We start from the raw sequence: 14,105 nt of genomic DNA on the forward strand, positions 1-14,105 counted from the left end.
GATTGATCCGGATTTATATTTGGTCTAGTAATGACGAAAGTCATGCTAGGGCATTCTAGTTCCTTAATATCCAAGTTCTTGATATTCTTGATGGTTCCTCCTCAAATCAAATCTCTCTCGTTCCCTTTCTTTCATTGCATTATTCTTTCCTTGTTGTGGCCTTTATGTTGGCCTAATGACCTCAACTCCACACAATTGAAGAACACATTGGTATCTTGGAGCAACTTTTTCAACTAATCCACAAGGAAGCCAAGTTGGAACAATACAACAATGAATATATGTAAAGGGACCAAGTATCAAATTACAAGGCTATTATTAGAGTCATAGATTGACACATGCGTGATATTCGCGATATGTATCTCCATGCGCAATATTCTCAATATTCGAGAATACGAAATGGCCCCAAGCATATTAAAAAACCATTCGTTTTGCAAATTAAATATAAACATTTTATTTATTTATTTAAAGAAATTTATTTCACCAAAAAAAAATTCTTTCTGAATTTGTATGCTCCCGATTCTTCTAGAGAATGATTAAAGATGTGGATAGAGTTGAATAGTTCATTGCCCATCGTAGATGGTTGGTATGTAGGAAGAAACTTTAATATGATTGAGGATCCTTATTCATTAATAGATTATAGTATCAAGAGAGTTTATGAAACTTATTTTAATTAATCAATTAATTTTTAAAAAACGAATATTTTTATATTTATTATACAAATATGATTAGTATGAACTTTGAAGATATGATTCGTTTGAAGTACTATTTTTAATGTCAAAATAAAAATATCCATAAATTTTGAGGGAATAAAAAGTGAGAATTAATGAGCCTTTATTTTATTTTATTTATTTATTAAAAATAAAACGAATACTTATAACTTATAAGTTATACATTTATTATAAAAATTTAGTAGTGTCAAGTCCCCAAGTCCGTCTTTTATTATCCCTATTTATTGTCAAGTCCCTTTTTTTATATCCTAGGAAATTAAAAAAGAAAGAGTTTTTTTTGGGGGGTTAAACAAATACTTGACCACCCATTCGTATTTTTATTCGTTTTCATTCAAATGGGAAACTAGACGAATGCGAATATGGCAATCTATGATTAGAGTGAAGTTATCTAGTAGTTAGCTTTAAGGTAGATGTAAACAAGTACTTGACGCAATCGAAATGGTTTAATAATTGTGTGTAAATGATGTGATGTCATGAAGCAATTGCTTCACGATATAAAAACAAGGCACAAACTATACTACAACAGTTAGTATGTTCATTCATCCCTTCCTCACGTCCATACAAAGGTGACAAACAAAAAGTAATGAGGGTTTATTCAGAGGTGGTTGTTTTGGTTATCTATCAACAGTCTACACTTCGGAGATTAGCTAGCCAAACTAGTAGCTCGCTCAACCCATCACTAGAGTACAATCATGTCCACCATATATTGCCATTAGTGGAGCACAACTCCTAATTGGCTTGTGTGAACCCCCTTAAGTGTTGTCGCTCCATTTAGTACTCACTCTTTATAGACTCTTTATTTGCCATTTCCATATGTTGATACCACAATACTAGATTACCTTATGTCATTAACATTTGTGAGCAATAGTGCGTTTGTCAATAATAGCAAAATGAGTTCCCACAACTTTTATTTATCCACATGCAACTTTCAACCGACCTTGTCTACTCACTTCAACGACATATTTCAACCACTCGCATCAATGGACCATGTAAACGTAATAAAAAGTATTAACAAGACATTGCTTTGGAACCATTCAAACCATCACCTAGCTAAAAAACCAAAAGTGGATGTCTTTTGTAGCTTGTAAGCTTGTGTAATGAACTACATATGTAGTTGTAACCAATGTAACAATAAGAAGTCAGTTAAGAACCATTGAAATTGTTGCTCAACTAAAGATAGGAAACAATACAATGATTCATAGAGCTATGACAAAGTGGATAACTACAAATATACCTAGCTAAATTTTAGGCATGCTTAGGTTTGAACCTACATTCTTTGCAATCATTTTCGTTTAGCCCAACGATTAGGTTTGAGCCTACATTATTTTCAATCATTTTTTGTTTAGCCCAACAATTAGGTTTGAGCCTACATTCTTTTCAATCATTTTTGTTTAGCCTAACAATTAGATTTGGGCATACATTCTTTGTGATCGTTTTTGTTTAGCCTAACAAGACGTGTATGGCACATTCTTTACTAATTTTTTTTTGTTTAGCCTCATATCAAGGAGAAAAAACTAAATGTTAATAATCTGATACTTTTGCATGAGTTTGTTGACTACATGCTAATTACAACAAAATAGGCAGCCTCCAAGTTACGCAAGCGAAGGGACAACACTAGGAATCCTTAGATGAAATAGAAAAAACAATCATTATTGCGTGCTTTATCTCAATGCATCAAAGTTGAATCAAACAATCTAGAAAGACATCCTATTTTTGTAGTTTCCTTTCCTCATCCATTAACTTTTGCAATTTATTTGAAACCATAATCATGTGACAAAAGGCAAACCAATAACTTGAATAAATGGGAAAATGTAATCCCCCTCGATACATGATGAAAATTTTGGTTATTAAGAATCATTATCAACTGTGTTTTATTTGACATCATACACGATGAACATTGTGATGTCCACCTAAGTAGACATTATAGGTAAAGTAAAATATTACTTGTCCAGATTACTTGTCGTGACACCTAATTGCCATTCAAGACTATGAACCTTCTAAAGAAGACACTTGCTTACAAGTGCATTATGCACCTTAAACTTTTCCCTTCCATCAACAATTTAAAAGCCTCATTGATTTCATCAAAAGGAAGCTCATGTGTAATAATAGCATCCAGTTGCATTTCCTGGTTCACGAAAATTACTGTCATGAGTAAAATGATACAAATGCAAGCACAATGCTCAAGGTCATGATAATGCATGATATTTCCATATATACATACATGCCATACATACATCATCACATGGTAGGCACACATTCATGCAAGGCATGGCATGGCATCACATGGAATGGAAAACATCCATACATATACAAACATATTTAGAGAGAGAGAGAGAGAGAGACCTTGTTCATATACATATCCACAAGTTTTGGGAGGTCTGTCTTTGGCTTTATTCCACCCAAAAAAGCTCCTGTTAAGGTTCTACTATACAAAAATTCATTGGGATGCAAATCAAGACGGGAATTTCCACTCTCAGCACCACAAACTACTGTCATTCCCCATCCCTGCACAAGGATTCAAGTTCTGTGAGTGAGTATGTGTGTGTGTGTGTGTGTGTGTATGAAATTCTCTATGAAAAACACATCTGATAGAGGCTGCTCACAGTATGGCAACTAAGAAATGCTGTTGCTACCATTTTTGCACTTCCAATACATTCAAAGCTGTAATCCACACCTCCATCTGTCATCTTTCGTATTACCTAGCATGCAAAGAAAAATTGTAAGCATATCATACCTTGCGGCCTATACATTTTCTGTATCTATAGTACCTCATGCACTTCTTCGGTATGATCCTTTGGGTTTATAAAGTCGGTAACACCAAAGATTCTTGCTAATAAACCCAAAGAAAATAGTGTTAGTATTAAGTATACTTTGAAATTTAAAGGCCTAAAGTGTATAAATTCATTTGAGATTTCTTCCTTATAATCATGTATGCCATTGTTCTATCTCCAAACCTTTCTAGATTTACTTTGGAAAGACTAAAACATATGATAGTAACTTGAAAAAGGTAAAACGTATCAAAGTAACTTTGAAAAGACGTATTTTATCATGTACACCACATCTTACCTTTTTCAAACTTATCTGGATTGATATCAATGCCAATAATTCGAGAAGCACCCGATATCCTTGCTCCCTCTGCCACCTACATAGCTTAAAACCCTTTCATGTCTCTTTGAGATAAATTCATTCTAGGCATTGGAAGATATCTTGATTTGATCAAATAACAATGTTTTAATGATGAGAGCAAAGTATATCAATGTATAATACTCATTCAGGGAATACTTAACTTGATCATAAATCAAGGATGAGGACTTACACCCATTCCTATTGCCCCTAACCCAAAAATGGCCACTGTTGAACCCTTCTCTACCTTCGCATATTTCCAAGAGGATCCGAATCCTGTCCATATGAATCAGAATTTAGTCACAAATGCAAGACACATACAAACCACACTCCAATACATTTTAAAAGCTTTATGATCAAATCGTAACACATGTTTCTCATACAAGTTTCAAAGTTCTAATAGATTTGGTAGCTGTATTCTCTCTAAAGCTACTAAATTTCTAACATCTATGCATATGAAAGATTTTAAGAGTGCTACCATATCAAGATCATCATTCAAAATTGTCTTGTTTTGTGGGCAAAAAGTGAAACTTTCTATTTTATATGGAATGTGAAATGAAAAGTTAAAAAGGATCAAGCAAATTTCGGTCATACTGCTAATAAAACATTAGTGTGAAGTGGCTCTAAAACCCGATAAAAAAGAGCAAATAAAACAGAAACATTCTCAAGTAAAAAGTAATGAGTTAAGGATTGTATACCTGTGGATATCCCACAGCTAAGGACACAAATCTTGTCTAGAGGAGCCAAAGGATTGACTTTCACAACATATTCCTGCTCCAATACAGTGTATTCACTGAATGTTGATCCACAAAAGATTCCGATCTCCTTACCATCAATTGAGAAACGGCTCTTGCCATCACCAAGCATGGTATGTCGCACTAAATCCAATCCGAAATTTTCACACAAGTTGCTTTTGGTCGATTTGCAATGTTGACAATTGTCACATTGTCCCATGAACGTTGGAAGGACATGATCCCCTTCCTTAAAATCTGCCACCCCTTCTCCTACACTCTCTATCACTCTGGAGTAAGAGTCAACAAAGTTAGAATGAATTGAAATTTGTCTCTTATGTATGTGTATACGCATGTATGTATGTATGTATCTATGTCTGCAAGTGTATATGTATGTGAATACATGGAAGAAAAGTTGGAAACATTATAAATGGAATGGGGGAGATGGTCACAAAGGGAATTCTATGTGATTGGGAAGCATATGATGGAGTGCAATCTTTCTAGAATCACTAACAATGTCTCATCCAAGAAAAGCCTCTTCCTGTCACAAACGGGTATATGCACCATTCAAGATGTCACCAACTCTTATGGAAATGTATCAACTTTTCCAAAAGCCACAAGAAGATATGGCTCATGCATGCACCATTCAAATATTTGGCAAGCTGTGCAACAACTCCTATACATTTGGTTCTTGTACCATCCATAAATGAACAAGATTATCTTCAAGATTAGCATGTATTCAGTTGCCTCTTGTAAATGTCAATCTGTATACGTTTAAAGATATTTCAGAGAATCTCTATGCTCAATAAATTTTTGAGTATGGGAGACCTATAGGGTCCTATGTTGTGGGTTTTCATGTCAGCTTGAGGGTTTCCCACATGTAAAAAAATGTGGCAACAAACACCTTGTGCCAAATAAAGGTGTTTGTATGCCTGTGTGTGGGGACTAGCAAAGAGTCACATTAGCAATGCATGTTTAAATCCCAAGGAAGTTGATGAGTCTCATTGCCACACTCTATTTGAGTGTTCAGCTTTCAATCACATTAGAACTTGCTTTCCCCACATTTTAAGCCATCATTCTCTCTCTCTCTCTCTCTCTCTCTCTCTGGCACATTTTTTACACACGTTGGAGGATAGATTCCTCATCAGGCCCTCTTATATACACATACATCTATCCCATACGCTGCATAATGCGATGGGCCAATAGCAAACATCTTCACATCAGTTAAAGATTGAGGTAGGCAGATATGCATACACAACGGAAGAAAGAATTCTCCAATTGTGTTATCAAGAAGTGCAGATATGCATCCACAACGGAAGAAAGAATTCTCCAATTGTGTTATCAGGAAGTGGAATCTAAAGAACACTAAGTTTACCATTTTACTATGTTTTATGAAATAAGAGGGAGATACCATTGCCTCTTTAACCAAGTCTTTGGCCACTGGAATATAGCTACAGAAGCTCATCACCAAAAAACAATCACAACTCTCTTTAGCCCCATCACTACTACTCATGGTACAAGTCAATCAACAGCTACACAATCTTGCTCTAATCCAGACATTGCAAAGAGTTTACAATAGATCAGACAATAGTAATTTGCAATGCAGATAGGCCCCGGCTTCATGGACCATGATCTCACCATGCTTGTCCTCAATAGATGAAGGCCATTTATCTCCCACAATTGTGGGTGCTTCCTCATTTCGGACGTCTCTCAATTCTGGATCGACCTATTCTAGACATCTTTCGAAAACACAAATTGCAATCCATCTGATTCAAGAATCTTGCATAACTAGATAACAGGGCTCTCTAGTCACTTCTATTTTTATTTACTTTTCTACTTAGTTACACTTAAATCATGGGGTTCTCTCTCTCTCTCTCTCTCTCTCTCTCTCTCTCTCTCTCTCTCTCTCTCTCTCTTAATAACTACATGCATTGACACTCACCCAGAAGCTTCATGCCCAAAGATTCGAGGAAAGAGTCCAAATTGCATCTGCCATTATAAATTAAAAAATCAAATCAAATCAGTGAAACACACACTTAGGTCCAAGTAATGCCGAATAAGATAAAAACAAATCAGAAACAGAAAGGTAACCATCAATCAAAAACAAAAGACATCGAGTTTATCTAAAAGGGCGAATGACAACAGAAGAGGTCGGCTTTAACTCAAAAGACGACAGATATAAATAGCAGTCCTTTTTATTATTATCTAAAAACAAAAGAGAACGGCGACAAAACAAGTAGTAAAAACAGGGGAGCAAAAAGAAAAGAAAGGGGATGGAAGAAAAATAGAAAGAAAATGGGGAAACAACAGAAGCAGAGGAGGTAAGAATCAGGAAAAGAAGGGGAAGGGAAGCAATGGTTCAAAAATATATATCATACACACACAGAGAGTTTGTTTTGTTACCTTGTCTTGCCAGAGACTGATATCTGTTTGGCAGATAGTGGTGAACAGAATTTTGATCCGAACTTCGCCTCGCTGTGGAGGATCCACTTGTATTCTCTCGATTGACAGGGGCTCCTTTGCAGACCAACACACAGCAGCTAAACAAGGAAACGCAGAGCAAAACCCACAATCAATATCTCCATCTTCTTCTTACTCAACCTGATTCTCTTCATCATCTCCATCTCCATCTCCATCTCCATCTCCATCTCCATCTTTACCTTCATCTCAATCTCCATCTCCATCTCCATCTCCATCTTTACCTTCATCTCCATCTTTATCTTTATCTCCATCTCCATCTCCATCTTTACCTTCATCTCCATCTTTATCTTTATCTCCATCTCCATCTTCATCTTCTCCATCTCCATCTCCATCTTCTGCTGCCATGAATTCATCGACCAGAGGCTTCGTTATTTAACCAAACGCCCCTTCTCTATCCGAACCCCTCTCTTCCTCCTCCTTGAAGGACATGCATTGACTTAACCCAAAAGTTTTATTTTGACTTGACTTGACTTGACTTGACTTGACTTGACTTGACTTGTCTTGTCTTGACTTGATTCATTGAATCATTGGAGGAGGAGTTGGATTGACTTTGAGGAGATGGGAAATTATTAACCTCAATAGACATCGCTCCGACATCATGTATGATAAGCAAGCATCCGAGAAGAGGAATTTCGCCTCTCGGCATTTCTTTCATTGGGGAAATCATGTAAAAACTTATAATATAGGCAAGCTAAGGCAAATTAAATGTCTTCATTAAGATCGATACAATTGAATTTGATGTTGAGTGTGATAGATCTGAAGTTTATGGATCCTTGCCATGGGATGGGCTCAATCCCATCCCATAGATCTCAAACTCACACACTCACTCTCCAGATGAAGAACCATTTTAGAGTGTCAGTGTGAAGCATATGATACCATCTCACAAAATTTCCCACCCTTGATAACTCAATGCACTAATCTCATACACCTCGATGTACTAAAGTCTTACCTTATTACACGCACTCACATTTGCTCACGGTTTGATCATATGAGAAAACATACCAAACGAGGCATCCTCAATATACAAATGCTCGTGACATCTCTGTAATATATCAAATTGCATAAATGGTGATTACCTTTACAAGTAATGACTTGCCCGCTCGTTGGAGACATTTTTGCTTACCCTCGAACGTTTTAAGGCCTTAGCTTCTTTGTTAGGCGTGTCATGAAGATGATGACCCTCTATTTATGTTGGAGAGCCATTTACGTACATGGTTGGTATTCATTCATTTAAGTAAAGTAGAACCCTTCCTCCATCTTCATTTAAATGATTTGAAATATTTAAATTTTAGCTCGAAAAGTGAGATGACAATTACTCTCTTCTCATGTGAAAATTGCAAAGGAGATACCATACGACATGCGTTTTGTCATGCATGACTTGTCATGTGTATCCTTACAGGTTTGTGTCATTGTGCTGAAAAAGGCACATGCCTTTAAAAAACAATTTACCAATTTCTCTAAAAATTTGTTACATGTGAAGGTTGTACATGTTACGTGCATATGTAAGGAACACTTTAGTTGATTTGATTTTCTTGTCTACCAAAAAGATTGAAATACTCCACATTGTCATGGTTCAAATGCTATTAAATTCATTTTTCTTGTCATGTGAAGCATATGATACCATCAGAGTGTCATTTGACCCATAGAATACCATCCTCTACCATGCTTCACATGGCACTCTAAAATGGTACCATATGTTCTTGAACCTGCAACCATTAGCCACTTTACTTTAATACCAATGGAAGATATTTTTTCCTAAAAGAAAAAATATGGTTTTATAGTTTCATTTCTCACAACCTATTTGAAAAAGGCAAATAAATAGAGAATATGGAAAAATGTTAGAATAGAAAGGAAGATAAAGACAAATGACTGTTACATATAATACATGTAGTTAGGAGGTAAGAATTCAACATCTAATGCTAAAGTGGAAGCAAACACCTTTTTTGTCAACACGAACTGTAACTAGCAATGGGCCCAGTTTCGGCTCAAACCGAACTGAACTGAAAAACCGTTTATAGGTTCAAAGATAAATAAACGGTTTGGTTTGGTTTCAAATGTTACTAATCGGTTTCGGTTCGGTTTTGAATTGATCGGTTTATCGGTTTCTGTTTATGTGGTTCAGTTTAAAGGTTTATAGGTTAAAAAATACTCATAAATATTCTCTATAGGCTCTAACTTTTCAGCTTTTAATTTTAAACTATTGTTTTAACTTATTAAATTTTATATGTATTATATGTAGAGTCTCCTTTTCATTTATGATGATCAATTATGATAAGTATGATGACCAAATTTATGATAAGCATAATGATCAAATTTATGATTAGTATGATGACCAAATTTATATAAGTATGATGACCAAATTTATGATTAGTATGATGACCAAATTTATATAAGTATGATGACCAAATTTATGATTAGTATGATGACCAAATTTATATAAGTATGATGACCAAATTTATGATTAGTATGATGACCAAATTTATATAAGTATGATGACCAAATTTATGATTAGTATGATGACCAAATTTATATAAGTATGATGACCACATTTATGATAAGTATGATGACCAAATTTATGATAAGTATGATGACCAAATTTATTATGATTTTCTCACACAAAATTATAATAAGTATAATGATTAATATCAATAAAAAATGGTTTGGTTTGGTTTTAAATTTTTCGTAAACGGTTTGGTTTCTCTATTCTTTAAACGGTTTGGTTTAAATGGCTTCATAAATTTTAAAACAGTTTGGTTCAGTTTTTATTATTAATAAATGGTTTGGTTTGGTTTCAAGGCCAAGAAACCAAACCGAACCGAAACCAAACCGGGCCCATCGCTAACTGTAACCACACATTTTCTTAACCTTGTTAAGACCAACACTAGAAAGAATGAAAGAAAAGTGACAATGGACCTCTAATCCATTGGTATTGCCATGTTTTAACAACAAAACTAATTATTAGGAAAGGAAAACAAATTATCATTGTTACCCTTAGGAGAAGAAGCTTACAAGGAGTGTAGCCAAAACGGCTAGCAGCGGGCTAAAGTATGAAAGTCGAACCGAATGCCTATTCGGACGGAGCGGTGTAAAACCGGAAATAAATATTAGAATTGTCAAAGTTCACGTATGCGGAAGGTTGTAAGTAAACACATCACATAGTTAGGTTACAAACACAGAGAATGGAAAGTACATAGGGAGAGAGAGAGAGAAAGAAAGAAAGATATATTAACGTTTAAATCAAGTGGGGTGAGAGAGGCTCGAACTCTCGACCTCAGAATACCTCAAGAGCTATGAGACCTACACGCTAGACAACTACGCCACCACCCCTCACGAGAGAGAGAGAGAGAGAGAGAAAGAGAGAGCATACAACTAGAAAAAATTGTAATTCCAAAATGACTCTCTACATCGAAATGTGCTCAGTGAGCACTCTTTATACAAGCCTTTTACATAGGCTGACTCGAGTACTAACAAGTACATGATTGCGCACATGTGAGCTCTAACACTAAATGTCTATAGTATTCCTATTTACTAAAATAGGAATGTAGGCCTCTAACGGCCTGTCGGCTCTAAGTTAGCCGATCTAGTTGTTAGTTTCTTCAGCCGACTTAGTTGTTGGCTTCTTCAGTTGATCTTGCCTACCGGCCTTTAGCCGATCCGACTCATGTTGAGTTTATCTCTCAACTAGTATAAATATTATTGTACCCGAAAAAATATTAGATATGAATTCATGTAATAGAATTAGATTTGAACAACTAAGACCTTTGGTTTAGGGATATGATTTGAAAGGATGTGCCGATTCAATTTAGCGTTGTAACGTTACATGCTTACCTATAAAAGGGGCATGAACTTTCTTCAGAAAGCGCAGTATATTGAGAGTTATAGAGAAAAGTTTGTGTATACCTTGTCATTGTGTTCATTATTGTAATTGTATTAAGTTCTGATAAAAGAGTGAAGCGTTGTGTGAACCGTGAGCTGATCGGTGGTTTAGCTGATTTGGATTGTCTATGTGTATCTGATTCGGCTATAGCTGAATCTAGTTATATTCCTACCGGGATTGTTGTATCCGATCTGGCTAACATTATCAATTAATTTTTGTCTGACTTAATCCATCTCTCTTACCATGAACCTTTGGATCAGGGGTACTTAGGGATTGGGTATCTAATTGTGTTTTCTAGGGATTAAGAAAACAAATTTGGCAACCACGTGGTTCTACAAGAGGCAGTGAACAAGGAGGATGAATATCGTCTAGACAGATCAATGAGGGCATGCAAATGAGAGGAGTACTGAAGAGTGATCGATGAGATCCGTCAGGATCGATCATTTTCTCAAAGCGTTCAACGGTTAGCCGAACAAACGTTTGGTTCCCACAATCATAGCAACAATGAAGGCGAGAGTAGCACGACTAACCTTGCCAACACCAACGCAACCCTACAAAAGTTAGCAGCAAGAGAAGAGGATTCGATCACGTTCTCCACATTGGAGGAGATGACTAGCAGTTTAGATTCAGACGAAGACACGTTGTCGTGAAGAATTCCGGGTACTAGGAGAAAAAGGAAGAGGACGTGCGGGAACGGGGGTGTGCGCATATGCACATGAATCTATCCTTATGTACAAACGGATGTAAATGTAAGTAGAGTATTTAGAGTACTAGGTAGAGTAGTAAAGAGGTACTTTATGTCCCACATGTATAGAGGACAAAAGAGGTTTAGGTGGAGAGAATCGAGGGAAATCTTTGACGGAAAGCTATTGTCTTAACAACTTGATGTAACGACTTCCCTCTCTCCTTGAGCTATAAAAGGAGGGAGAGAAGACAAAGAAAGGGATCCACGATTTTGGGGAAGGAAGTGTTGTTGGATTAAACTCTACAGGCTTTCTTCCTATTCTCTGTTTCCGGTTTCATGTAGTCATTGTGCGAGGTCTCCGTTTTGCGCTGATAGCCCTCTGCTCCCGATCGGAGGCTCGCCAGTGTCTGCGGGTGTGTGTGGGTAGCGAGCTTGAAGCTCTTTTGCCGGCTGTGTTCGGTTGGAATATTTTTTGTTTCTCTGTTAATCATTAGTTCATTGAGCCTCTTCGTATGTTTGGGCTTTCCCATGTTCTTGTCGAGTTTGTGCATCTGAGTGCATGAGCCCGTGAGCTCACTCCTACCATCCGACAACCGGTTCCGGAACAATATATGCTTTTGAGCCCGTGTGCTCACCATCCAGCATTTGGGGATCGATCCGGACCAGATATGCGTCCGGAAACCAATCCGACGAAGTTGTCCGGAAGGGATCCGAACAACCTTTCTTCTCTCACCAGCTCCTTGGTCCAAGACCCCGACGGTCTCGCCCGTTCCAACACAATAACTGCGGAAGTCCGCGACATCTTTGGTGAACCCGGCGTGAAGAGGGGTGGCAAAAGAGTTCGAAAATGAGGGGAAGTGAACTTGCCGAAGCAATGGTGGTGGCTGTCAACCGCTTGGTTAACAGTCGTGAGAGCACTAGTGGCCTTGACAGGGTTGTGGAAATAGTAGTTGGCACCATAGGCCGATTCAATGGGAAGGACGTCACGAACTACCTGAGACCTTCAAGGCCGAGATGCGGATGAGAGGTGTTCAGGACAATAGACAATTGTCCGCGTTTCCGCGGGTAGTTACGCCGAGCATCCACGCAGAGGTGCTTGAGATGCAGGTCAATTGCGGAAGTTGGCCCGAGTTCAAGGAATGGCTCCCCGAAAGATACGATTTCGATGACTTGCTCCAGTTATCAAAGAGGGAGTTGATGGAGTGGGTCGACAGCCCTGGAAAGGGGAGGAACACATCGGTGCTCCTCCAGGAGTTTGAAAGATGATTCACGCAACTCTCGGCGCTGGACTGGACCGTGTGCGACACGAGGAACGTCCTATTGTTTATCAAGTCGGTCGACCTGCTTGACCGAGAAAAGGTAGGTCTTCTATTGGAGACGGATGAAGGGCAATCTATGCTGATGGTTGAAGAAAACCATGCAAGTGGGTCGAGGACCATTCAATCAGATAGTCGAATGATGTACACGGAGGCGGATCGGCCCCATGGGCCTGGAGCACGAGGTGGGTCGGCACCCAATAGCGGAAACCGGCAAGGGAAAACTAACACGGAATGCTGGTATTGTGCCAAGAAAGGCCACAAAGAGAGCCAATGTTGGAAGAAGCACGCCGATTCGAACAAATCCGGATCCGGCAATGCCGGACGGGGAAACCGGCAAAGCTTGCACTACGCGGAGGGACGGGAAGGATCCAGTTTCGGAGATGGATCGGGCTCAGACTTTGTGATGAAACACAAGGGCAATTCAATGAAGATAAGCACCTCGAAAACGAATGAGGTATGATGCATTGATTCCGGAGCATCAAACCATATGACATGCCACGCGAAGTGGTTTTCTTATCTAGAAAAACCGGAACAACACAGGGTGGTCGAAACTGGAGACGACACCCCGTATACCATCGAGCACATCAGAGAGGTTCTCCTCACCCATATCAGGGAGAAGGGAAATCACAAAGAATCTTGTGATTGTCGGAATGTCCTACATGTCTTGATAATCACAAAGAATATTGTGTCAATCAAACAGATTGTCGACCAAGGGATGCAGGTCTGGTTCATATATCTCGGGTGCTTCATTGAAGAAGAGGGCAAAGTCATTGTGCAAGGACGCCAAGACGGGAGGATGTTTATCCTCGAGACAAATGATGTTGACACCGCTATGTTCGCAAAAGGATAGAAGGTCGAATTGACCTGTGGCACAAGCGGATCGGCTACATCAATTTTCGGAAGCTTCACGAGTTGTAGTCGAAACACGTGGTTTCCGGGATGCCAAAGTTCAGTGGCCGGAAAGGCCAAATCTATGAAGCGTGCTAGTTTGAGAAGCAACATAGGCTCTGTTCCCCAATGAGAAGAATTGGAGCTGGAATCGGCTTGATCTCATCCATTCGGATGTCTGGGGACCAACACAAAACGTGAGCATCGGTGGGAGTCGGTATTTCGTCTCCATCATTGACGATTTCACCTGGCACACTTGGATCTATCTAATTG

At 38.2% G+C, this 14,105-nt stretch overlaps 1 protein-coding gene across 1 annotated transcript; it reads right to left on the reverse strand.

The window, feature by feature from the left end:
• Positions 1-2,499: 2,499 nt before the first annotated feature.
• Positions 2,500-8,283, reverse strand: LOC147857548 (alcohol dehydrogenase 1-like). Its single transcript, XM_087327116.1, has 10 exons — positions 8,140-8,283; positions 6,986-7,122; positions 6,525-6,571; positions 4,550-4,872; positions 4,045-4,127; positions 3,795-3,870; positions 3,497-3,558; positions 3,332-3,427; positions 3,072-3,233; positions 2,500-2,853 (listed from the first exon to the last, which is right to left on the reverse strand). Exons 1-10 carry the CDS (start codon positions 8,174-8,176, stop codon positions 2,743-2,745), a joined length of 1,134 nt encoding a protein of 377 aa, XP_087183242.1. The 5' UTR covers positions 8,177-8,283; the 3' UTR covers positions 2,500-2,742.
• Positions 8,284-14,105: the final 5,822 nt, after the last annotated feature.

The sequence above is a fragment of the Azolla caroliniana genome, unplaced genomic scaffold (assembly GCF_043228905.1).
Source record: "Azolla caroliniana isolate FFs.n. ecotype wild unplaced genomic scaffold, voAzoCaro1.0.p SCAF_11, whole genome shotgun sequence".
Classification (NCBI taxonomy): domain Eukaryota; kingdom Viridiplantae; phylum Streptophyta; class Polypodiopsida; order Salviniales; family Salviniaceae; genus Azolla; species Azolla caroliniana.

Coding starts and splice junctions, on each gene's coding strand:
- LOC147857548 (XM_087327116.1), bottom strand. CDS start 8,176: ATGTCTCCAACGAGCGGGCAAGTCATTACTTGTAAAG. Junction 4,873..6,524: donor TTTGGGCATGAAGCTTCTGG/GTGAGTGTCAAT, acceptor CTCTTACTCCAG/AGTGATAGAGAGTGTAGGAG. Junction 4,128..4,549: donor TAGCTGTGGGATATCCACAG/GTATACAATCCT, acceptor TCATATGGACAG/GATTCGGATCCTCTTGGAAA.